Raw genomic sequence first — 25,463 nt, 5'->3', positions numbered from 1 at the left:
GGAAGGACTTCCTGAAGAAGATGGTATTTGAGCCTAATCTTGAAGAAGTCTAAGAGGGGTTAAAGAGAAAAAGCATTACAGGTCATAGGGAACAATGAGTGAAAAACTGCGCAATGGAGCTCTGTGTTTGAGGAATATCACAAAGGCATGTTTTGCTGGATTAGAGAATATGTGGAGGGGATAATACTATTATTATTAGTTTTTTTATATATAATGTATATTATATATATAAATATAATTTATATTATATATATTATAATAAAATTATATATATAAAAATAATAATACTATTATTAGAAAGCAAAATGGAAGAGTTTATATTTGACCCTGGGGGTTATAGGGAGCTATTGAAGTTTATTGAGTAGGGGTTAACATAGTCATACCTGAGCTTTAGGAAAATGATCTTGACAGCTATGTTGAGATGGGATTTGAGAGACTCGGAACAAATAGGTAATGGAAAAATAAAAACTAGACTGAGTTTAATTCTAGCTTTGCCACTATATTAGCTATGTAGGCATAGTCTACTCTCAACTTGCCAGGGACTGTTTCATAGAATCCCAGAACCTCAGAGTTAACAAAGACCTCAAAGATCATCTAATTGGATCTCTACTCAATTAGAGGAGGCATTTTAGTATATTGGAAAATGGCCCAGATTTGGACTCAAAGGGTCTCGTTTAGAATTCCTTTCTAATCATTCCCTAGTTATGTGACTTCCTAGATCATAAACTTTGTAAACCTTAGTTTCCTCATCTTTAAAATGGGGATAAAACTACTATATACTTCACCTTATTATTGTAAAGAAAATTTTTTAAACCATTAAAAATAGTTGAAAGGACATCCTTTAAAAAGCAGCCCCTTGGGGGCAGCTGGGTAGCTCAGTGGATTGAGAGCCAGGCCTAGAGATGGGAGGTCCTAGGTTCAAATCTGACTTCAGACACTTCCCAGCTGTGTGACCCTTGTCAAGTCACTTAACCCCCATTGCCTAGCCCTTAACCACTCTTCTGCCTTGGAATCAATATGCAGTATTGATTCCAAGATGGAAAGTAAGGGTTTTATTTTTTTTAAAAAGCATTCCCTTTATGACAAAATTCTGCCCTTCCAAAAGTCTTGTATGCAGCAGAACCATGGTCATTTGGTTGTTCACTATTCTCCTAGGCAGCCCATTCCATATTGGAACAACTCTTAGCCTTTAGGATGTTATTCATTAGACTAAGCTGCAATCTGTTTCCTTGTAGCTTCCATCTATTCTTTGCTCTGCATTCCATGGCCAAGTAGAATGAGTGTACTCATTCCTCCAAATGACAGTCTTTTCAATACTTGAAAACATGGCCATGTTCCCCCGAATTCTCCTCTCCTCCAAGTCACACATCTCCAGCTTCCTCCCATATACAATGAAAGGGTTGGACAATATGATGATCTCTAAGATCTCTTTCAAATGAAAAGGTAAACAACAATGACAACAGCAAAAACCCAAAACACTGGATTTGTTACATCTATTTTAAGAATAGAGTCTGGCCCCTGAGAAGTTTTTCAATCAATTATGCTTGGAACATTTTTTAAAAGTTTTATTTATTTATTTTTAAGTTTTGGAAATTTTATTTAATTAATTAATTTAGAATATTTTCCCCTGGTTACATGATTCATGTTTCTTTCCTACCCTCCTCCCACACCCCTCCCATAGCCAATGAGCAATTCCACTGGGATTTATATGTGTCATTGATCAAGACCTATTTCCATATTATTGATATTTGCACCAGGGTGATCGATTAGAGTCTACATCCCCAGCCATTTCCCCTCAATGCATGTGATCAAGCAGTTGTTTTTCTTCTGTGTTTCTACTCCCACAGTTCTTCCTCTGGATGTGGATAGTGTTCTTTCTCATAACCTCAGAATTGTTCTGGATCATTGCATTGCTGCTAGTAGAGAAGTCCGTTACATTCGATTGTGCCACAGTGTATCCGCTCTGTGTACAATGTTCTCCTGGTTTTGCTCCTTTCGCTCTGCATCACTTCCTGGAGGTCGTTCCAGTTCCCATGGAATTCCTCCAGTTCATTATTCCTTTGAGCACAATAGTATTCCATCACCAACATGTACCACAATTTGTTCAGCCATTCCCCAATCGGAGGACAGCCCCTCATTTTTGCTTGGAACATTTTAAAATACGTTGCATAAAACAAGGAGTGGAATGCTGGTCTTGAATCAGGTCCCAGCGCTAACACCAGGTACAGACCACTTTCCTCCCGAGTCTGGATGGCTACTTAGAACAAATCTCATACAGGCATATTGAGCAAAATTCTTTTTAACTTAACAAGGCCATAGGAGTGCAAATTATTAGCTAGAAGACCCAACCTATCCACTTCACAATAGCAGCAGTGGAACAATATGGGTGGGGATAAATTATGGCGCCACGTGGGGTCAGATGTCATATCCCTCATTATCACTTCGAGTGGCTGATAGTTTTGCAGAAACAATGTGCTAAGCCTGGCTCATTAGCCAAAATCCATCTTCTTCTGCAGAATACATACATGGGATTTCTGGACTACCGAAAGAAGGCAATCAAAGACCTTGGCATCAGCCCCGGTACCTGCTCTTTTAATCCTGGTGTGATTGTTGCCAATATGACTGAATGGAAACACCAGCGTATCACCAAGCAACTAGAGAAGTGGATGCAAAGAAATGTGGCGTATGTGCGAGGCTCTTTCATATGGAGAGGAAAACTCCTCAGTTAATTTTCCGTTTATTAGATAACTTTTATAGGATGTTTAAGAGAGGTTTGGATTAAATGGCCAGAAAGGGTTCTACTAGCTCAAACATTTTTTGACTCTCTTAGTTGAACTGAAGTGAATATAACTGAAGTTAGTGAAGTAAATATACAAAAATGGGCAGTGAATGGAGTGCTAGGCTTGCAGTAAGGAAGACCTGAGTTCAAATCTGGCCTGAGACTCTAGCTGTGTTATCTTGAGCAAGTCACTTCACCCTGTTTGCCTCAGTTTCCTCATTTGTTAAATGAAGTGGAAAAGGAAATGGCAAATCGCTCCAGTATCTCTGCCAAGAAAACCACAAAGGGGGTCACAAAGTCAGACAAGACAACAAAGCAACAAGTATACAAATCCTCTAAATCAGAGGAATGCTGAAATTAAGCTAATAAGCAACCTATGTGATGTTGGGCAAGTTATTTAATGTTTATGTGCTTCATCTGTTAAATGAGGGGTTTGAACTAGTTGGCTTTGAAGGCCCTTTCAAACTCGAGATCTATTGTCCTTTAGAGAAAGAAAAGAATTTGTGTTTTAAGATTATTTAGAATATTGACTACAGATCTCATCACAGGATCAGGAAGGGATGGATTTGAGTCACCATGTCCAGGGCAATGTCTCAGTGTTCTAGGCAACTCTTCAAGACTCTAGAACAGTGATGGTGAACTGATGGCACACAGAGTGCTTTTTGGGCACACAGCTCCTCTCCCTCCCCCAGAGTTGGTTACTAGAAAGGCAGAGGGACTCAGGCAGAGCTATTCCCCTCCCCCTCTCCACTGCATCCAATGACATTTTTTCACATCCCCTGCCCCTCTGCCCAGCAGCCCAATGAGAGTGCTTCTTCCCTCCTGTCTGGGATTGGGGGGGGAGGGGACACCCGGCATGTGTGGAGGAGGGACAAGGCACCTGGGGTGGGGCCTGGCACTCCAACTCCAAAACGGTCACCATCACTGCTCTAGGTTGCAAGAAAGGTACCAACCTGCAGTGGGAGGAGTTTCCTCATCTATGCCAGTGAAATCAAAGGTCCAGTTGCTATCCCTAACCCTATAGTAAGACTGACCCACTTGAACCTGCTTTTTCATGGTTATTGCTTTTTTTTTTTAAAGACAAGAATGGCGGGTAAAAAAATTGCTGCACTGATAGCCCATGTTGTGAGAAGAAAACGAGAAAGTCCTCTAGTACATTGAGTGGACTCCTGGGGCAGATGTATTGTTTTCATTGTGTCTGATTCTTCATGACCTCTTTGGGTTTTTTTTGGTAAAGATACTGGAGCAGTTTGCCATGTGCTTCTTCAGCTCATTTTACAGATAGGAAAACTGAGGCCAATAGGGTTAAGGAGCTTGCCCAGGGTCACCCGGCTAGTGAGTGTCTGAGGACACATTTGAACTCAGAAAGTGGAGTTTTCCCAGTTCTGAGCCCAGCACTATCCACTGCAACGCCCAGGTGAAGTGTTACAGGGCACAGGCACACATGGGCTCTATTAGAGAGAACAATGCTGTCCGTCGAGATTACAAAGCCTTTTGAGTGTGTGATCTAGGCAGAGAAAAGGGAACTAAAAACTTGAGCAATACTGAAAATCTAGGGATCTTCATTAGAAAACGTTATCGTGATTCTCTGTGAAATATTCTGGCGTGGTAGTTCTTGCCCCAAGAAGTCAAGCTTTAACAATGGAGACGAAACCCCAGATTCCTGTGTGCTTTGTTTGGACAAGTTACTTTCCTTCGGAGCTGGAAGACCTCCACGTTTCACAGAATATATACCGTTTCTCCTAGGGAAAACCTGTATAGCAGCTCCCTGGGTGGTGGAGTGGCCACGTCCCCCATGCTCATCGTATTTTACGGGAAGCATTCTCACATCAATCCACTGTGGCACATCAGGCACCTGGGTAAGCCTTGCGTGGAGCCAAGGGGAAGAAGCAAGCTCTCGATGCGTCCTGAAATGGACTGCCCAAAACACAAGCTTGAGTGGCATTAGTTTGCTTCTGGAAGTCCTAGACACCACGTTGCAGGAGTTAAAGGCATTTTTGACAGAACAAAATCCTGTAACTTTGATTACAAATTATGAGTGCAAAATTTTCTGGGAATTGGGAGAAAGTGAGATCCTACAGCTCAGTTATAATGGCTCCATAGTATAAAAATGTGTTATAAAAAATCAATGGGCAGGCCTAGAGAGGGGAGGATTTGGGAGTTCAAGTCACTTCACCCCCATTGCCTAACCGTTACTATTCTTCTGCCTTGGAGCCAATATGTAGCATTGATTTTAAGACAGAAGGTAAGGGTTTAAAAAAAATCATATGGGGTATGATTTAAGCTGCAATAAAGGTTGTATCTAATTAAAAAAACACAAAACCATTAGAGGCAGAGATGGATAGAGGAAAAGGAAGGAGGGAGAGAGGCCAGAAGAAAGCTGGGAAGGAAAAAGGAAGAAAGGGAGGGATGAGGAAGGAGAAAGGGAGGGGAAGAAGGGAGAGGAAGGAAACATTTAAGAGCCTACTCTATGCTAGGTACTGTGCTAAGTGCTTTACAAATGTTATCTCATGCTCACAACCCTAAAAGGTAGGTGCTCTTATCCCCATTTTACAAATGAGAAAACTGAGGCTGATAGAGGTTAAGTGTCTTCCTGACTCCAAGCCAAGTGCTCTATTCATTGTACCACCCAGCTGCCCATGTTTTGAGTATGTGTATAGTGTAGCACATATACATCTGTGTGTGTGTAGAAGTGCACAGACTCTGTAGATTACAGATCAGCTTCTAATATAGAATTAGGCATCTAGGTAGCACAGGAATCAGGGAAGATCCGAGTTTGAATTCTGACAGTCACCCCAGGTAAGTCACACTACCTGTTTGCCTCAGATTCCTCATCTGTAAAATGGGACTAGTAGGTAGCAGCCATCTCCCTCCCAGGGCTGTTCTCATTCTGATAGTTACTCCCTATGTGACCCTGGAGATGTTACGTAATTAAACCTCCATGGGCCAAAGTTTCCTCCCCTGATAAATGAGGGGGCTGGAATAGGTGTTCTCTTGGGGGTTTTCCTGGCTCTAGATTTGGGGTTCTTGGCTCATTCTCCACCCCTCATGGCAGGTCACAGGCAAACCAATGGCATAAACAAGCCTCCGAGTTTCCTTTGGTTTCTCACACTACTGAATTAATGGTTCAACATGGTCCTGTCATGTCCTATTTTCTCTCTATATCAAATTTACTGACAGCTGCTTTGCTTTTTAAAATGCCTTCTAATGGGATGCTTCTCTTGCTTTCTTCCCAAACCCACTGAAGGCTGGAGTGCAGACGCCAGATACTCTGAGCATTTTCTTCAGGAGGCTAAATTACTTCACTGGAATGGAAGGCACAAACCTTGGGACTTCCCTAGTGTTCACCCTGACCTCTGGGAAAGCTGGTTCATTCCTGACCCTTCTGGAAAATTCAAACTCAATCGTGGAGGTAGTTGATACACGGACCTACAGCATGTTCGCTCTTGCTGCATCAACTTGCAACAAGTGGATTATTTTATGAGCACTTTTTCAACACATTTGAATCATAGGATTCACCTTCATTTAACAAAGAAGGCTTCTGAGACTTGTACTATGGAATGTAGAAATGGATTTTTTTTTCTCCCCCAAAGTACCTCCTTAGGGAAAATCAAAACTGTAAATATATGGTGGGAAAGAAATTGGTACATTAACATTCAATTGCTTAGCTTGACCTTCAAAGAAAAATAAGCATCTTCAAGGATTAATAAAATCAGAAAACAAGAGATTTTTAACCACATTTTAAGATTTCACAATAAAGATGAGGCATTTTTCTATCTAACTTATGAGTCACCAGTCTATTGAACTATTAAGTTTAAAATATTTAATGGTTTTTGATTTTCTAATTTCTCTGGTATTGAACTATGTCAAACATTTTCAATTAAGTGGAGGTTTTTTCCCCCCAAAAAACTGAATATACAAAAGCCTGAATAAAATGTTGAATCTCCCACAAAAGGACGACAACAGAGACAGAATTCCTATAATTTTATTGTCAAATTTGTCAAAATTGGCAGACTTCTGAAAGAATTTAAAATATTTTCCATCCATCATTTAATGAAAAAGCTCCAGACCATCATAGAGAAGATAATTGAATAGCCACGACTGATTTCTTGGGTTTCATGAAAACGCCATATCACATGGTTAGATATTTCTAATATTCACTTCCATAGCCGGTGTGTGACAAAATCCAAAGACTAAAACCAAAACTATTGTAAAGCTACAATAGTGACATACATACTCTAGTGGTACCTAATCACATGCTAATTTACATAGTTCTTGTGAAAATAGAATTGAATTCCTACTAATCCCTGATGCAAGGCACTTGGGAGCACCTTGAACGTCCATGTAAACGGTAATACAGTACATCATTTTAGAGAACAAAGAACAAAGATTTTCACACAGCTTGACTGAGACTTCAGCAAAAAGAGAAAGCTTCCAGCACAGCCCACAGCAAAAAAAAAGGGCAAGATCCGATTCACAAGATCAATTTTTAAACAGCTATTACAAAGAGTGGGGTAAGCCACACGACCCCCTGAAAACAAGAACTATAAACCATCATAAATATTTCATATTTAAAAAGCCACATACTATCTGAATATAAAAGCATGACGTTTAAGAGCACTGGATTGGGGATTAGGACATTTGGGTTCTTGCCCTAGTTCACAAAACACTTATCACCCTCACTGGGCCTCAGTTTCCTCACTAACAAAATTAAGGAGCTGAACTAGCAGGCCTCTCCAGGGCCTCTTCCAGCTCTGACCTTCCATGATTGGAGCATTCTGACCAGGTCAGAATTGAATAAAAGTGGCATCAATGAATGGGTGTAACACACACAAAACAAAGGAATTATGGGGTCATCTGTAGCACCATGGAGACTGTATGCTAGAAAATCAAAAGAATCCAAATACCTTTTTCATGGCACCCACCCTAACCTATGGACATTCTTGCCAAAGAGATGAGTTATGGTGGAGAGAGGGAATGAAAAGTACTGGCTTATTAGATAAGACCAGCAAGGAAAATGATATTATGCTATAGACACCACATTTTATGCATGTTTCAAGTATGAAAAGCACCTATTTGATCATGAAAACATTATGAGCAATGCCTTGCTCTGACTAAAAGTCATTCGTTTTGCTCCCGTCTTTCTTTCTTCCCCTACCACATGGAGAGCAGAGGCAGGCACCCAGACATAAAGGTCACTGCCTCCAAACCACATACCTCTGTTCTTCCTCACAAGTAACAATCTGCCAAGTGACAAATGAACCACTGAAAATGTGATTTTCAATGGCCTGTCTGCATTCCCCAGAGCCGGCTGCTTTATGCCAGCTCCTGGCCTGCTGCAGAGGAAAGGCTCTGATCCTGAGCCACACATGGATTGAGCCCAGGCAACTTCCTTACCAATAAATGCAAACTGTTGGCCACATGGGGAAGGGGCCACTTTGGGGAAAAAATGATTTAGGGTCCTATATCAGCACAACTGGAAAATCCCCAAGTCCCAAAGTACATATTTCATGGACAGCAGGTGAGGCGTGTCATGTGCACACGTGAATTGTGACACACATCTGTGTGTCTGTACCCGTGACAATCATGCACAGAATGTGCTTTTCAGGCATAGGGACCCTGGAATTTCTTCCTAGATGCAGGTTTAAGAAGTATAAATATACAGGCTGTTTAAAAAAAAAATACAAACTACAAGCAACTCCCAAAAGAAATCATTTCTTCCAAAATGAGACTACAGTTTGTCAAAAACTGTAATGATGGCATAAGTTAAATATAAAAACTCACATACAAAAGGATCTACATTTGCTTCACACTATCTAGCTAGCTAGCTCATCAAGCTAATTCTACCACACAACAGTTTGGGGTTATCAGAAAATAAAAGGAGTAAAATCCACTTAAAATGCTTCAGCTGGTGAACTGAGGCACTCTTCTTTTGGACAGCTGCATTAAAACTGCAGCATTTAGGATGAGCTTCCAAAGGCTGTTCTCACACACAGCCGCCCTCTTGCTCTGGTGTCCCAAAGGGATTGAATGAAGGCAGAATCTGGTCTGTGAATGACTGCGTCATCCACTGGTCGCTTGCAATGTCCCCAAAAGTTGGTTCTCCGCTTAAGATTGCATTATTTGTTCCTAGGTAAGAAAAAAAATCATTTCTTAGTTTATTCTGTCTATAAGCCTGAGATGATAAACTGAAGATCTTTAAAGGAGAATGGGAAATGATGGTCAAGGTTTCTGAGAAGCAGATTTGCCAAAGATGATGTCATAAACTAGAATTTCATTCTTAACTATTTGAAAACAGAACCATTTTTAAAGTTGTTCAGGGTGGTAGAATCATTCACATGATATGTGGGAAGGGCAGTTAGGTGGCTCAGGGAATACAGCATGAGGCATGGAATCAGGAGGACTCCCACTGGCCAGCCCTTACTGTTCTTCAGCTTTGGAAGGGATATTTAGTATATATTCTAAAGTTAAGGGTTAAAAAATATAATATTGGTTATTATTTTGAGTTACAATAATTGACAAGAAACTTTTTTCTTTAATTACACATTGAATTGGTAATTCTATCTCTGCCATCATTAACCTAATTACTTACAGTAACTGCTATTTTTCAAGAGAAGGCAAGAGGCTTCCTTTCATCACAACAGATTATGATCCATCAAACACCAGGCAAGTCCTAAGGAGCCTGCCTGAGACCACAGAGGGCTGGTGACACTCCCAGGGTCACAGAGCTAGTGTCAGGGGTGGGAGGTGAAGCCAAGGCTTCCTGACTCCAAGTTCATCTTTCACTGCTTCCTCAACATGGTCAAAATTACGGTGTTGTTATGGTCTGGGAAAACAGCAGAACAGACATATAAAGGGAGGGATCACTCACCTGTCCCATCTAAAGAGAAGGCACACGGCTCAACATCACATGCTTTTTCACAGTAAGCACCTCCATAGGCTGCCTCATAACCAGGATCATATTTTTCTTCTTTAACAGCCATCTTCCTTGCATCCTCTGTATGAAGAAAAAAAACATTAAAACTCCTTTGAACTATTAGTTTGAAAACAGTTACTCAAAAGAAGTTAGAAGTTGAAAGTGTTACTCAGTAATTCACTTTTGCAGAAACCCAAAAAACATCTGTGCTCACCCCAAACATCTTTTTCTATAAAGGTAATTTGGGTGCAGAAAGAACTTCAAAGACATCTGGCCACCTCATTTGTAATTCTAAAAGCATGTTATGTTTCTTGGTCCCAACCCAACTCCTCCCTGCAACATTGTAAAGACAAAAACAAACCCCAACCACCACCGCTCTAGGATAGAGGTTCTTAACCTGGAATCTATAAATATACTTTAACAAACATATGACTTAGCAATTTTTACTAATTGGTTTAGTTTGTAATCCTAAGCATTCCATCTTTGTGTATTAGAAAAACAACCAAATGTTATTCTGAGAAGGCATCCTTAGGCTTCATGAGATGTCAGTGACTCCCAAAAGGCTGAGATAGTTATAGTCCTCTCATTTAGGGGGATCTAAAAGCCTGGGGGAGATGTTGAAAGGAATTACTAGAAAAACCTGGGGGTGAGGGGAAGAGTAAGAGGCAAAAATGTTTTCTCTAAAAGAAATCATGTGAATTAAATGCATCTTAGGAGACTGTTGGCTTAATGGAGACCATATTGCCTCTGCCTTTGTGTACGTACCTTGGGCAAGTTGCAGATTAAATGTATACTGCACCTCCTGCACATCTGCATTTGGTACAACACCTTTCAGCTGATCTCTCAAATCTCTCAGCTTGATATAATAATGCACTTTATCTTGGGCCCGTGGGAATTGAGCACACCTGGCACTAGATGACGGCATGACATAGCAGAGCTAAAAGTGGAGACATTGAGAATGATGAGCCAGGCCAGAACAACAACTTCCTTGTCCTTTTGCCCCCATTTCACATACCCAACTCACCCACTCACCCCCACCCCAGGGACAAGACTCCAACCCATGAGGCCCAGAGTGGTCAATGGACTTGCTCAGTCAGCTAGCTGGTAGGAGAAAAGGGTTCTATAGGGAAGCAAAATCAGATTAATCAATCATTCATTTTTAAAACATTTTTTCTTTCATTTTTCTACCTCCCTCCTCCTCCCTTCAACCCCCTTTCTCTCCCCAAGATGGCAGACTGTACATGTATTATTATGCAATACATATTTCCCTGTTCATCATGTTGTGAGACAAAACACATTGTTTACACTAGAGAAAAATCCACAGAGGAAATAAAATGAAGAAAGGCATGTTTCAAACTGCATTCAGACCTCATCTCTTCCTTCTATAGTGGTGGATAGCCTTTTTCATCATGAGTCCCTTGGAGTTGCCTTAAATCCTTCTTGCATTGAAGATATGACAGACTGTCATTCAGAATCGATCATTGAGTTTTATTGCTGCTACCATGTTCAGCATTCTCCTGGTTCTGCTCTCTTCACACGAGTCTTTCCAGGGTTTTTTTGATCTTCTTGTTTGTCATTTCTTATAGCACAATACTACTCTATTACGACCATATGCCATAATGTGGCTTTTTTTTAAGTGTAAAAACATTTTTTTGTCTTCATCTTCCCCCAAAAGTCATATCCGTAGACCTCAAAAAAAAATTTTTTTTAATTATAATTTATTTAGAATATTTTCCATAGTTTCATGATCCATGTTTTTTTTTTCCCATCCCTCTTCCCTCTGGGTTATACATGTATCACTCTTCAAAACCTATTTCCATGTTATTCATATTTTCAGAAGAGTGATTTTTTTAAAACCAAAACTACATGATCAATCATGTTTTTCTTCTGTGTTTCTGCTCCCACAGTTCTTTCTCTGGATGTCAATAACATTCTTTATCATAAGTTCCTCTGGATTGTCCTGGGTCATTGCATTGCTTCTAGTAGAGAAGTCCATTACATTTGATTGTGCCATAATGTATCAGTCTCTGTGTACAATGTTCTCCTGTATATAATTTATACAGCCATTCCCCAATTGATGGACATCTTCAGTATCTGGTTCTTTACCACCACAAAAAGAGCTACTATCAATATTTTTGTACAAGAAGTCCTTTCTTCCTATCTTTGATCTCTTTGGGATACAGATCCAGTAGTGGTATTGTTGGATCAAAGGGTAGGCACAGTTTGATAGCCCTTTGGGCATGGTTCCAGATTGCTCTCCAGAATAGTTTATTGACAGCTCCAATAACAGTATACTAGAATCCCAATTTACTTCTGGTTTTTTCTCTTTCTGCTTTAGGTAACAGGACCACACTTGTGTCATAAAAATAAATTGGGAGATTTTCTTAGCTGTTTTTCAAAACAATTTAAATAAGTACTGGAATTAATTGTTCTTGAAATGTTTGGTAGAATTCATTTGTGAATTCATCTGACCCTAGGCATTTTTCCTTATGGAATTCATTGATGGCTTATTCAATTTCTTTTTCTGAAATGGAATTGTTTTAAGTATTCTATTTCTTCTTTTGTTAACCTGAGCAATTTATATATTTTTAAATATCCATCTATTTCATTCAGATTTATTGGCATATATTTGGGCAAAACAACTTTTAATAATTGCTTTAACGTTCTCATTACTGGCTCTGAATTTGTATCTTTCATTTTTGATATGAATAATTGGGATTTCTTCTTTCTTTTCTTTGATCAAATTAACACCAATGGTTTACCTATTTTACTGATTTTTTTCCTCCACAAAACCAGCTTCTTTGTCTTATTTATTAGGTCAATGGTCTTCTTACTTTTGATTTCATTAATTTCTTTTATTTTTAGGATTTCCAATTTGGCATTTAATTGGGTATTTTTTTCTTCTTCTAGTTTTCTTAAGATGAATGTCTAATTCGTTGATCTGTTCTTTTATTGATGTAAGCACTTAAAGATATAAAATTCTCCCTAAGTATTCTGATTGTATCCCCAAAATCTAACTTTCCTAAAAGTCTATTCACCTCTTTAATTTCTTTCTTGTTTATTTTTTGGCTTGATTTATCTAATTCTGAGAGGGTAATTAAGATTAATGTCCTTGTCTATTTCCTCTTGTAATTCATATAACTCCTTTAGGAATTTGGATGCTATGCCATTTGGTACATATGTTTAATATGAATATTACTTCACTGTCTATAGTACAAGATATAATTTTCTTCCTTACCTTTTTAAATTAAATTAATTTTCCCTTTTCCTATACCTGAGATTATAATTGCTACCCCTATTTTTTAAACCTTGGCTAACGGGTAGTTGATTCTGTTTCAGCCCTTTACCTTTATTTGGTGTATCGCTCCCTGCTTTAAACATGTTTCTTGTGAAACACTGTGGGATTCTGGCTTTTAATCTACTCTGCTATCCTCTTCTATTTTATATGAGAGTTCATCCTGTTCACATTCACAGTTATAATTACCATGCATTTCCCTCCATCTTATTTCTCCTATATATTCTTCTTTCTCTCCTCTCAGCTTTTCTCTGTTCACAAATATTTTTATTTCTGATTATCACTTCCTGGAGTCCACCCTACCCTGACCCCTCCCCACCCCTTTTTTTACTTCCCTATACAGTTAAGATGGGTTTCTATAGAAACCTGTCATATCCCACTTACTCTCTGCTCCTATTTACTGCCCCACTGCACCCACCAGACCAAATGTCATGCTCCCCCGCCCCTTACCCAACACAGGAGAGGGAGAAAACACTCCCACTGGTCTGCTGGGTAGAGGGGCAGGTGAAGTGAGGTATGTCCTCAGCAAGTGTAGAGATGGAGGTGAGTCCTCTAGCTCTACCACCTGTGAGCTGGTCACCTTACCCACTGTATGCTCCCACTGGGCTGCTCAGTGAAAGGGTGGGGATGTGAAAAAATGTCATTAGGCATAGCAGAGAGGGGGAGGGGAGCAGCTCCACTTGAGTCTCTCAGTCTTTCTAGTAATAAACACTGTGGGTGGGGAGAGAGGGTGCCCAGAGTTCCATCTTTGGTTTGCCATCACTGTTTTATACCTCAAGTATCCTAAATACTTTAAGTACAGTAGGTACTTTAAGTATCAAAGATATCTTAATTACCTTAGTCATCACCTTTTGTAGTAATTCAGTTTAACCCACTATTTCCTTTGATTACATTGATTATCTCTTATTATAGATCTTAAGTATTTTAGTTATCATCTGATGTAATAATGGAATCAGTTTAACCCTTGCACTGTTTCTCTTGATTACCATAACTATTTTAAAGTAAGTATCTCTTGTATCACAGATAACATAAGTATTCTAGTTAAAACTTTCCTGTGTATAGGAATATAATCAATTCAACCTCATTAAAGTACTTTTTCTTTTCTTCTTACCTTTTTATGCTTCTCTTGAGTGTCAAATTTACTCATGGAATTTTCTTTTCAGCTCTGGTAATTTCATTAAGAATGCCTGGAAATTCTTTATTTCATTAAATATGTACTTCTTCTCCTGGAGTATTATGTTCAGTTTCACTGGGTAGGTAATTCTTGTTTGTAATCTTAGATTCTTTGCTTTGCAGAATATCCTATTCCACAACTTTCTGTCCTTTAATGTAGAAGCTGCTAGGTTTTGTGTAATCCTAACTGTGGCTCCACAATATTTGAATTGTGTGCCCCCCCCCCCGCCCCCTTTGCTCAGAGAGTTCCAGAATTTGGCTATAACAGTCCTGAGATGGTGAAATTTTGGATCTCTTTTAGGCAACAATCAGTGGATTCTTTCCATTTCTATCCCCCACACCCTTGTTCAAAAACATCAGAGCAATTCTCCCTGAAAGTTTCTTGCAATGTGGAGTCTAGTCTTTTTTTTTCCTGGTCATAACTTTCAGACAGTCCAATGATTCTTAGGGTATCTCTCCTAGATTTATTTTCCAGTAAGCTATTCAATTTTTTTTCATTCTTTTGAACGTTTTGTTTTTCTCTGCTTTCTTATGGGAGTCATTAGCTTCCATTTGACAAATTATAATTTATAGGGAACCATTTTCTTCTTTGAGATTTGTACTTCTTTTTTAGTTATTTCCCTGTTTGAGATTTCATATTTCCTTTTTCTTCCTTCAATGAGTTTTCAGTGAGTTTTTGCTCTAAGATATTGACTTTTCCCAACATTTTCTTTTCCCTTCCTTCCTTCCTTCCTTCCTTCCTTCCTTCCTAAAAAGCCTTTACCTTTAGTCTTAGAGTCAATACTGTATTGGCTCCAAGGCAGAAGAGCAGTAAGGGCTAGGCAATGGAGGTTAAGTGACTTACCCAGGGTCACACAGCTAGGAAGTGTCTGAGACCAGCAACATTTTCTTTTCTAATTTTTTTTCCCCAAGTCTTTTATGATTTGCTTTTGGATCCTCTTTTAGAGCTTTTACAGGAGTTCATCTTAAGCCTGACTTTCCTTTACATTTGTCTATGAAGGTTCACAAATTTCCATTTTGGCATCGAAGTACTCTTCTGAACTTGCAAAAAGGCCATAAAAGGTAAGAAAGCTTGCAAAAAAGGTATTCCCTTTTACTGAAATAGTTTTAAGTCTGGCCTTTCTTTGTCTCTTACTCATTTTGGGAGGCTTTTTTTTTTGTGATTTTGCCTATGTGTTGAGACTGGATTCCATTGCTGTGGAAGTATTGTCCTTGAGTTCTCTAAGTGCCATATACAGTGGATTTATTGAATTCCACTCCTCAGCTATCAGCTCCCTCTGGTGCTATAACTGCTGGAGTTATTCCTTTTTCTTTTTTTTTTAAATATTATTTTATTTGGTCGTTTTCATACATTATTCACTGGAAACAAAGATCATTTTCTTCACCCTCCCCCCCCCCCCCCGCCTTTCCCTCTCCCATAGCCGACGCATGATTCCACTGGTTATCACATGTGTTCTTGACTCAAACCCATTTCCCTGTTGTTGGAATTTGCATTATAGTGTTCATTTAGAGTCTCTCCTCAGTCTTATCTCCTCCAACCCTGTAGTCAAGCAGTTGCTTTTCATCGGTGTTTTTACTCCCACAGTTTATCCTCTGCTTGTGGGTAGTATTTTTTTTAGATCCCTGCAGATTGTTCAGGGAAATTGCATTGATACTAATGGAGAAGTCCATCACCTTCGATTGTACCACAATGTATCAGTCTCTGTGTATAATGTTTTCCTGGTTCTGCTCCTTTGAGTTATTCCTTTTTCTAAGGATTATCCGAGCAGCTCCTCATGCTGCTGATTCCACTGTTCTATCCATTTAAACTACTGAGACAGGTCCTTTCTGCTGTCACTTTAGGTTTGTTTTTGACTGAAACCCTTCTTCACTATCTTCTGTTGGTTCTGTCACTCCACAATGTGTTTTAAGGTGGGATTCATTTTTTTTTTCGTGGTTGCTTGGAGATGAATTTGTTGAGCTTGGAATGTTCTTTACTCTGCCATCTTGACTGCTGGAAGCCAATCACGTATTTATTAAACTCCTACTAAGTGTCAGGCTAGATGGTAGGGTTATAGATACAAGTCAAACAGCTCCTACTCTCAAGAAGCTTACATCCTATAAGGTCACAAAAGGTCACCTTGTCACAAAAGGTGTATGTGTGTGTCTGTCTGTCTGTCCAGTAAAAGGTTACTAGGAGCCCTACAAATAACTTGACACCTATAAAAAGGAATCCATTACTAAAGAAATCTATTGATTAAGATCAGGTATATAATTATGTTTGATCTGAGGTGTTCTTCACTTCTACACTACACTGAAAAAAGACTTTATTTTATTTGTATTTCTATCTTTCCTTAAATATGGCATTGCAATAATGTTGTCCTTTTTTACTACCATGTCAATAAAAGATCACATACTTAAATTAAAAACAAAAAAAAAACATTGCCTTCCGACCAAGGCAGAAGAGTGGTAACGGCTGGGTAACTGGGATTAAGTGATTTGCCAGGGTCACACAGCTAGAAAGTGTCTGAGGCCAGATTTGAACCCAGGTCCTCCTGACTACACACCTGGTGCTCTTATCCACTATGTTACCTAGATACCCCAATATGCTTGAATTTTACAAGTATATTTTAACTTTTGGGGAGCTATAGCATTTACAGGACTTAATTCATTTGTTTAACTATCCATTCATACATATAGTTTACATCTTAAATCAAAAAAGTACTATTCAGCAATATAAACTAATTCATTTAACCATACTGGCCTAACTGTGGGCCAAATTGTTTCTCCCCTAAAATTGGTTTCTATAAACAATGAATTTAGTTTGTATTTGGTGTTACTGTAGTCTATCCATCTATTTTTTCCTTTCAGAGAGATCAAATCTTGGAAGTATAGACTTTATTTAGATCAGCATGTTATTTTCCTTTTCATTAATTACTGTCGACTGAAGAAGAGAAAAGGCTAATCTGATTAAAAATCTTTTCTTTTCCATCCATAACTAATTTGCTAACAAATGCAGTTTGAGGAACTTACAGTTTCAGTATCTGGGACCTTATGGGGCTGAAGTCCAAATTCCAACTTCTTAACTTTTACTCCAAAAACTTCTTTACTAAAAATTTCATAAATACCTGAAATAAAACAAACCATAATAACAAACATGGAGAATCATGGGAAATAACATCAACATCATCAGAAAATCAGCTGGAGAGCATAGAAAAATCTTACATTTTCCATTGAAAACTGCTATTCGAGGTTGGTACTTCTGTAATTTCTGCACCAAAATACGTCCTCCTTCGCGAAATTCTTTACTAAAATGGAATAACAGAGCAGTCAAGAGACGGCTCTATATAATGCAGTAATAAGCTATCTTGGCAAATCTTTAGAATTAAAATAAAAATAATCCCAGCACCATAATTCTGTAACAAGGGGGCAGCTGGGTGGCTCAGTGGATTGAGAGTTAGGCCTAGAGATGGGAGGTCTTAGGCTCAAATCTGGCCTCAGACACTTCCCAGCTGTGTGACCCTGGGCAAGTCACTTGACCCCCATTGCCTAGCTCTTACCACTCTTCTGCCTTGGAACCAATACAGAGTATTGATTCCAAAATGGAAGGTAAGGGTTTAAAAAAAAATAATTCTGTAACACGATGGAAAATAGAGGAGGAGCAGATAATTGCAGTCCACAAGGTTTCTATTTCGTAGCATTAAAAATCATTGTTCCTGCCCTACCTTGAGAGATCCTTGCTGCCTGGGGTGGTCCTTTCAACCATATTTGTAAAGCCAATGCCATACTTTCCTGGCAAAGTATGGTCATCCATATGATTTAACTGGACCTCACTCAGCCCAGACATAAAGAGGCATTTCCCTATAACAAAAGTAAGAAAAAAAAACCAAAGTTTTCTTTTAAGAGATTTTCTATTCTGTACCATATAAAACCAAAAAACTAATGACGAACCCCTTCTCACTAATAAGCAGAACGCTATGGGCATATCATCACAGTACAATAAGAGCAAAAGATTATCCTTTTTTCACTAACAGAGGGCAGGTAAGTCAGCCTGAAGCAGCCAGGTTCCCTTTCAGAGAAGAAGCAGCAGCTTGTTCAGGACAAGTCAAGTTATCACCACCACCATGACCTCAGTCCACCATATCTCCCTTTGATGGTGGTAGGAACCATTTGTGGGAATGGCAATATCCCAGCCCCTTACGCAATTCCCCTGATGGTGACAGCCCAGGAAGCTGAGTCTGAGATCCTTGAGAATGGCAGTAACCTCACCAACCCACTAGACCCATGAGCCCTGATGCTATCATTGAAGGGAGAAATCATTGTGGAAAAGGGCCCACTTTCCTCATGGACAAAAGTACCATTTCCTGACCCAGTTCTGAGAATAGCAGCACTACACATATGATAATCCTGCTTCCAGCCCTACCCTTGTAGCTATCATTCAATAAGGAGGGATTGGCCATCTCCATCAACTACCAACCAACTGCCACCCCAAGGACTGGCAATCCTAAACCCACAAGGCACTTTGAAGAGATAGGAAAGCCAAATCATCACTAAAGCCTTGACCACCCTCTCCCTTTAGACTACAATGGAGATAGCCCAGGACCCTCAGCCATCTAGCAACCTGTAGAGATATAGCCTGGGGACTGTTTCTCCTGGGGCTACAGCCATAGATACAGGAGACCCAGAAAAGAAAGCTCTGGTGACCAGTCCTAGATTTTACATCAGAAATGGTTCTAATTTTATCAGGGGAAATGACATTAAAAAATAGGAATTACCATCTACTTTACTGCTATATTCTGCATGGGACTTTCCATCCATGTTTAAGTTGAAACCTTCCCTATGAGTTATCTCTCCCTTTATAACATGAGCTCCTGGAGAGTAGGGGCTGTCTGACTACTCTTTACTTGTACCCCCAAAATTCAGGGTAGTGCTTTATTAACAGGAAACACAGAAGTGCTTCATTCATTCATTCATTCATTCATTCATTCAATTGGCAATGAATCCTGAAGTTCTAACAAAAGGAAGTCTTTTACAAGGATAATTTTTATAATCCTGAGGCAAGACGGCCTCTATGGTCCCTTTTTCTTCTAAGTTTCTATGAATCTAATGATCAGAATTTTTCATACTTGAGATTTAAAAAACAATATCCTAAAATTCTGAACCTCAAATCCTTATATTTTTGTCACCTGGATGATATGGACTCAGGTAACATTACTCCTTTGTAGCATTAGATTTCTTGGTGAAACACTGGAAAGGACCAGTTTAGCTAAACTGGATCAGCATCTTCTGTGACCGCTCTAACATGAAATAATTCTATATTTTGGAAGTATGGTAGTTCAATCCATCCGATTATTACTTTTTCCCTTTGTGTTGATAGATGATACCACCACCTACCCCCAAAATAACCAGAGATAAAGGCAAAAAAAAATCACATAGGACATGTGAATTCCTTGGATAAGAGCGAGCATTCTGAAGTTGTAACTTCATTACTTTAGAGGTAGGTGTCATAGGTATTGAAGTTAAGGACACCTGGGGTCCCTAATAGTCACTTACTCCTCTTGGTACTGTAGGGAACTCTATAAAAAGGCTCTAAGCTATTGACATGCATTCAACAAAAGGAGTTTTTACATGAAGAATTCCCCAAACATAATGGAGCAACAAGCCCAAACTCTTTGTAAAGGAAGTCTGGTAGGGGAACTTGGATGTACTTCTTCCTGCTACCCACCACCTTGATTCCAGCCTTTATCTACCACATTTCCATTGAGGCACAGCTCTGTTAGAGATTTTGATTTGCTTACATAAGAATGTCAATATGGAGATGGGTGAGCTCTTTTAGTACTGAAATCACTGGGCAGAAACTATATGTGAAGAGGATGTATCTAGTAAAAATAGTTCAACATTCTAACATCAGATGGTTTTTAGCACCCTTTGTCCTATTTTTTTTCCTATCTAATGACTTTTGGCTAGAAGCAGGGGGGTGCTGTTCAGGGTTAGGGGCTATTTTGTATTTTTAACAACTTTATGGCTTACCACTGCCCAAAAAAAGTCATCACCTAGTGACACCCTTTCCTTTCTAGCGATGAGTTCCTTTACACTTAACTAGGCTCATGTGTGACAGTAGATACAATTCCTCAGTGAGCTATTCAGTTCTAGATTGGTAGACCCAGCCAGTCTTATAAACCTTAGTGCCAACTGTAAAAAATATCATTATTTAAATTGCAAAGTTTAAAATTCCTTTTGAGAAGAATTTTAGGTAAAGAAAGATGATACTTCTCTGAATCCAGAAACTGAACTGTTGGAGAAGACATATGAAGAAGCCTCCAGATCACAAGCTGCACAAAAATGAACTTTGGGTGTAGTTGATTGAACAGTTATTTGTATGTATACTTTCATGCCAGAAAGGGGACTGCCCCCTAACTGGCTTTTTGTCAATGCGTCCAGCAGTTATTGGTTTTGTTCTTCTCCTCATCCTCAAATTATTGTAATCTTTGTTTTTATGATCCTTTTTGGGGAAACCTTTCCCAATAAGAATCAAATGGGGGATATAAAAATGGACTTGAATCCAGGACTTCAATCCCCAGAATTCCTTGCTCCACTTCCCCAGAATGCTTTGTAATATCACTGAATTCTCACCTGGGCCGAGATCGAGAAGGGGTATTTAACCTGACCGGAAAGGCTTTTGTGGGTCCTTTCCTGTTTCTGCTTGCAAGCAGACGCAGCTCTTTTCATAATGTAGGTGAGGTTGTCTAGGCCCCTGGGCCTAGACACGTGCTTTCTTATCCTGTATTTTCTTTAATCCTTAATCTTCAATAAACCTCTAAAAATATAATACTCCTTGCAGAGAGAAACTAATTTCTACCTGCCTCAGTTTCCCCTAAATTTTAATCTTTACACAACCCTATGCCAGGATAAGGCAAGAATAAATAATCTGCCTTTAAAGCCAATTACAATTGACAATGAAAAAATTGTCAATAAGAAAACTTACAAAAATGGTTCCCAGGTCCTGGGTAATGATGCCCTTTGTAGGCCGCCATAAGTCCGGGGTTTATGCCAATCTAGAAAGTAAGATATTTCAAAATTTTAGTGTTATCAAGATGGGATCTATTGGGGAAAAAGAAGGTAATCAACCCTTCATTTCTACAGTGAACTATTAAAAGACAGATATAAAAAGATGCAGATAAGCAAAATATATTTTCTAATAATTTTCTAATCTTAATTTGAGGAAATAATTTCATTTTAGAAAAAAAAAAAACTTTTGTCCTAAATTATTTTCTCAATTTGGATCAGCTACATCACATACCTTTTAGCTATAGTAATGGGGTCACACTCAATAGAGATGGGAGCCATATATAATGGATCTCCTGTGGGCCACATAATGATTTAAGTTTTAAAATGTACTGTTATCTATTGTTATTTTTATTTATTTTGTTAAATATTTCCCAATTACATTTTAATCTGGTTTGGGCACAATCTGGAATGTTGTGAGATGTGTGTGATATTTATAACTTAAAAGTTTAACCCTAACTGCAATATTTCAGAGCTCCTTAAAAAAATATATTCAAGGCATTTTTATCAAAATTAAATTAGAAGGCATGGAAAAACTCTTATTTCTGTATAGTATGGCACAGAGGAATTCAAAGGAATAGTGATCAGAAAAGAATTTGGTGCTCTTGGGTAAGAAGTGGCACCATTTGTTGGGAAAGAGCACTGCAAGTGGCATTGGAAGAACTGAGTTCAAGTCCTGTTTTTGACACCAATTGTGGGACTTTGCACATGTTACTCTTTCTGAGCCTATTTTCTTACTGGCAAAATGGAGAAAAATTTAACAGAGTTTTCTTGTAGGGAAAAAGTTTTGTTTACTATATATAAAGTACTATAGAAACATAGGCTAGAAAATAGTACTTCACATTGGTCTATCCATTTCATAACAAATATATGTCCTAAATATTCACAAAACCCCAACTCAAGCATTCTTGTCAAAGAAGAAAATGAAGAAAGTGCCATGACTAGTTCACACTGGCATCTGGTTCAGAAAACAGTCCCCACATCATGGCTCAGTGCCTGTCCTACTTATGATATAAATTCCTTTTGATCAACTTCACAGGCAAGCAGTAAGAGAGCAGAAATCTATTAGGAAATGTGGTTCATGAAACAAGATGAGAATGAAAAACCAGAAGGGCAAGGAGATGAAAGGGAGCTGTCTAGATAGCTTTCATTAAGAGATAAGTTTTGTTCTCTTTATCTTTTAGCTTTTAGTTAGTGAAACTTCTTTTCAAAAGAAAATTAGGTATTGCCTTGCAATGTAACCTTTAGTGGCTCAGAAGTTGGTACTTATAATCCCCAAAAAGAGATATTAGGAAATGAATCTTTCTTTTCTTAAAAAAATTATTTAATTAATTTAGAATATTTTTCCATGGTTACATGATTTCATATTCTTTTCCTCCCCTCTTCCCTCCCCCTCCCATAGCCAACATGCAGTTCCACTGGGTTTTACATGTGTCACTGATCAAGACCTATTTCCAAATTATTAATATTTGCAACAGAGTGATCATTTAGACTCTACATCCCCAATCATATCTCTATCAAACCATGTGACAAGGAAATGAATCTTTCTATCAAGATGCCCTACATCTGCCACTATATGCCTAGAAATGACAGATAACCCACTGAAAAAAATCAGCCTGCTAATATCAAGTATGAAGATGTCAACTTACAATGACAATATCCAGGTTGAAGGTCAAAATATCAGGCAGGGTCTTGGTCAGAAGTTCAGCTTCTGAGACCCCATTAAAACGATCCACTTTCCTTTTCACTTTGAAAGTGTCTGTAATTTTTTCTTGTTTCCCCTTGGATTTTGTTGACTTGGCCGATTTGGGGGATGCGGCAGGTTTTTTTGGCTCCGGCTTTTTTGGCTCTGATGATCTGGTTCTTCTTTTTCTTCCCTTTTCTACTGAAACATTGGAATTACTGAGGTTGTAAATATCTGACATATCTATTTCATATGTACAATATTTAGTGCTCACTATAAGCAGGACCTTTGTAAAATCTCATGTACTTTAAAATATCAATAACTTAGGCTAGAGGTCTACTCAAAGGAATCCATAAATTGCTCTTAAGAGCCAACACATTAAAGTTTGATAATAATCATGCTATATAACTGTATATGATTTTAATTCAGCATATTAACATGAATTAACATTTGAGAATATAATTTGAAAAACATAACCTTAAAACAGCCATATTCTAAAAGGCCACAAGGTGGAGATATTATTCCAAGAAAGAAGACCTTTTTTTTTTAATTCTTAGAAAATAAAATCTGATACTTCTCACTTTCCAGAGAAAAAGATAATTTTTTTTTCTCTAGGAAATGAGAGAAAAAAGTTTTTCAAAAATACTTGTAGTTCCTTTGGGAGTCATTAAAATATTTTGTATACAAAATTATAGATGATGTAAAATAAAACTCTGCATGATGTTTTAGGCTAAAATATTATTCCCACATACTCTTAAATTTAGAAAGAATCACAGATTTAGAAGAGACCTTGATAGCCATCAAGCCTAATCCCTCTTTTTTATAGATCACAAAACTGGAGTATTGAAAAAGACTAATTTCTCCAGGCTCCACAACTAGTTGTCAGAGCCAGGACTGGTCCAGGTTATACTTGAACAAAAATCCTTTTTGCCAAAGACCTCGAGTGCTCCCCTCTCCCAATTTTTGCCTTTGCTTAGGAGGCCTCAAGAAAGCAAGATCCTCTTGCCCAATGGGCCAGCCAATCCCATTTTTTAATCTTTCTCATTGTTAGAGAGTTTTTCCTTAAGTCCAAATTGGCCTCTTTAGAATTACTAACTCTGCTCCACACTAAGTTCCACACCACTTCCTTTAATCATATAACAAAAACTTAAGACCCTTCACCATCCTGGTTGTCATTCTCTGGATACTCTCCAGCTTATCAGCATCTACTTTAAAACATATATTTTTTTCCTTTTAGGTAGGATCGTGCTGTCTGATGTATTTTTTAAATTAAGTAACTAATTTAGAATATATCCGATATATTTATTAAACAGAATTCTAGGTTCCCTATTTTTAATGTAAAAAGCAAATATGCTTCTCTAAAAGATAAAAAACCAAAATATATACATCTAAATCAATTTCAGGCTTGCTTTTTAAAAAAAACATATGAATGCCTGTTACCTTTTCTTTCTTTTAAGAACCAGGGGCTTTTTTTTTTAAAGAGAGAAAAAGAAAAAAAGTTCTTCACTCCTATGGGAAAAGAAAATTTAGAATAGAAATCCATTTGACTTTAGTTGTGAATGCTTAGTAATGCTTATTGGCAATGTTTTTGTACATGAGTAGTTACTAAGCTGGTTAAGATCAAAGCCTTCTGTTTGTTTTTAAATTTACCCACAAAGCTAGATTAGACAGCTGGGGACACATACAACTATCTTTAAAAATCATATTACCAGTAAATGTAGTTCAAATTAATATATACTTAAACCTTTACCTTCTGTCATAGAAGCAATACTGTGTATTGGTTCCAAAGCAAAAGAGCAGTAAGGGCTAGGCAATAAGGGTTAAGTGACTTGCCCAGGGTTACACAGCTAGGAAATGTCAGAGGTTATATTTGAATTTAGGACCTTCCACCTGACTCTCAATCCACTGAGTCACTCAGGTGCCCCTAATCTTGATAGTTTGATCTCTAGCTTCAGTTGATGCTGCTCTACAAACCCCAAATATCTCATGGTGTATGATTTTTGTTTTCCCCTAAATGCTCCATAAAAGATTTATAGAGTTCATTGTAGATCTTCCTCAGATACTTTTATAAAATTTAAAGTGCCAATTTTAAAGTGAATTATGGATAGTAGAGAATCAGGCAGAAACAGGTCTGTTAATGTTAAATTCTAAAAACTTTTTTTAAAGTCTATTTTGTCACACTATAAACAACCTCTTATTTTTAAATTTTCTTTACATATGATGAAATTACCATTATCCATGCAGAGAATAGTCATAAATAATAATATTAAAAGATCTGGTTTTTTTTTTAACCCTTTTTCCATCTTATAATCAATACTATAAGGCAGAAGCATAGAAAGGGTTAGGCAATGGGGGTTAAATGACTTGCTCAGGGTCACACAGCTAGGAAATGTTTAAGGCCAAATTATTAAAAACACACCACTGTGAACTTTCTAGTCATACATTGGTTAAGTATTTTACAGCAAAGTTGAAGGAAAAATATCACCAGGTTATTAAAATATCTCTTATAAAGACAAATAGGATAAAGGTAACCTATAAAGATCAATCAATGACATATTTTGTAAAAAAAAGC

General features: G+C 38.1%; 2 protein-coding genes across 10 annotated transcripts in view; one reads left to right on the top strand and one right to left on the bottom strand.

Moving 5' to 3' along the window:
- Positions 1-6,560, top strand: part of GLT8D2 (glycosyltransferase 8 domain containing 2) — a 42,837-nt gene extending 36,277 nt beyond the window's left edge. For both annotated transcript variants that reach the window (XM_007503350.2, XM_056798784.1), the window contains exons 8-10: positions 2,517-2,683; positions 4,526-4,638; positions 6,027-6,560. In XM_007503350.2, the coding sequence (XP_007503412.1) occupies positions 2,517-2,683; positions 4,526-4,638; positions 6,027-6,199 (453 nt within the window). In that variant the 3' untranslated portion in view covers positions 6,200-6,560. The remainder of the gene's footprint in view (positions 1-2,516; positions 2,684-4,525; positions 4,639-6,026) is intronic.
- Positions 6,561-6,748: 188 nt separating this feature from the next.
- The window catches only part of TDG (thymine DNA glycosylase), a 28,559-nt gene continuing 9,844 nt past the window's right edge, over positions 6,749-25,463 (bottom strand). For 5 of the 8 annotated variants that reach the window (XM_007503348.2, XM_007503347.2, XM_007503346.2 and 2 more), the window contains 8 exons: positions 22,857-23,092; positions 21,128-21,197; positions 17,868-18,003; positions 17,368-17,450; positions 17,176-17,270; positions 10,461-10,632; positions 9,651-9,776; positions 6,749-8,908 (listed from right to left, as the gene is read on the bottom strand). In XM_007503348.2, coding sequence (XP_007503410.1) covers positions 8,766-8,908; positions 9,651-9,776; positions 10,461-10,632; positions 17,176-17,270; positions 17,368-17,450; positions 17,868-18,003; positions 21,128-21,197; positions 22,857-23,092 — 1,061 coding nt within the window. In that variant the 3' untranslated portion in view covers positions 6,749-8,765. The remainder of the gene's footprint in view (positions 8,909-9,650; positions 9,777-10,460; positions 10,633-17,175; positions 17,271-17,367; positions 17,451-17,867; positions 18,004-21,127; positions 21,198-22,856; positions 23,093-25,463) is intronic. The other 3 variants (XM_007503345.2, XM_056798783.1, XM_007503349.2) reach the window with 2 other exon arrangements.

Source organism: Monodelphis domestica, chromosome 5 (genome assembly GCF_027887165.1).
Source record: "Monodelphis domestica isolate mMonDom1 chromosome 5, mMonDom1.pri, whole genome shotgun sequence".
In the NCBI taxonomy this organism is placed as follows: Eukaryota; Metazoa; Chordata; class Mammalia; order Didelphimorphia; family Didelphidae; genus Monodelphis; species Monodelphis domestica.
Note: the sequence above shows the minus strand (reverse complement) of the source record. Positions and strands in the feature narration are given on the sequence as shown.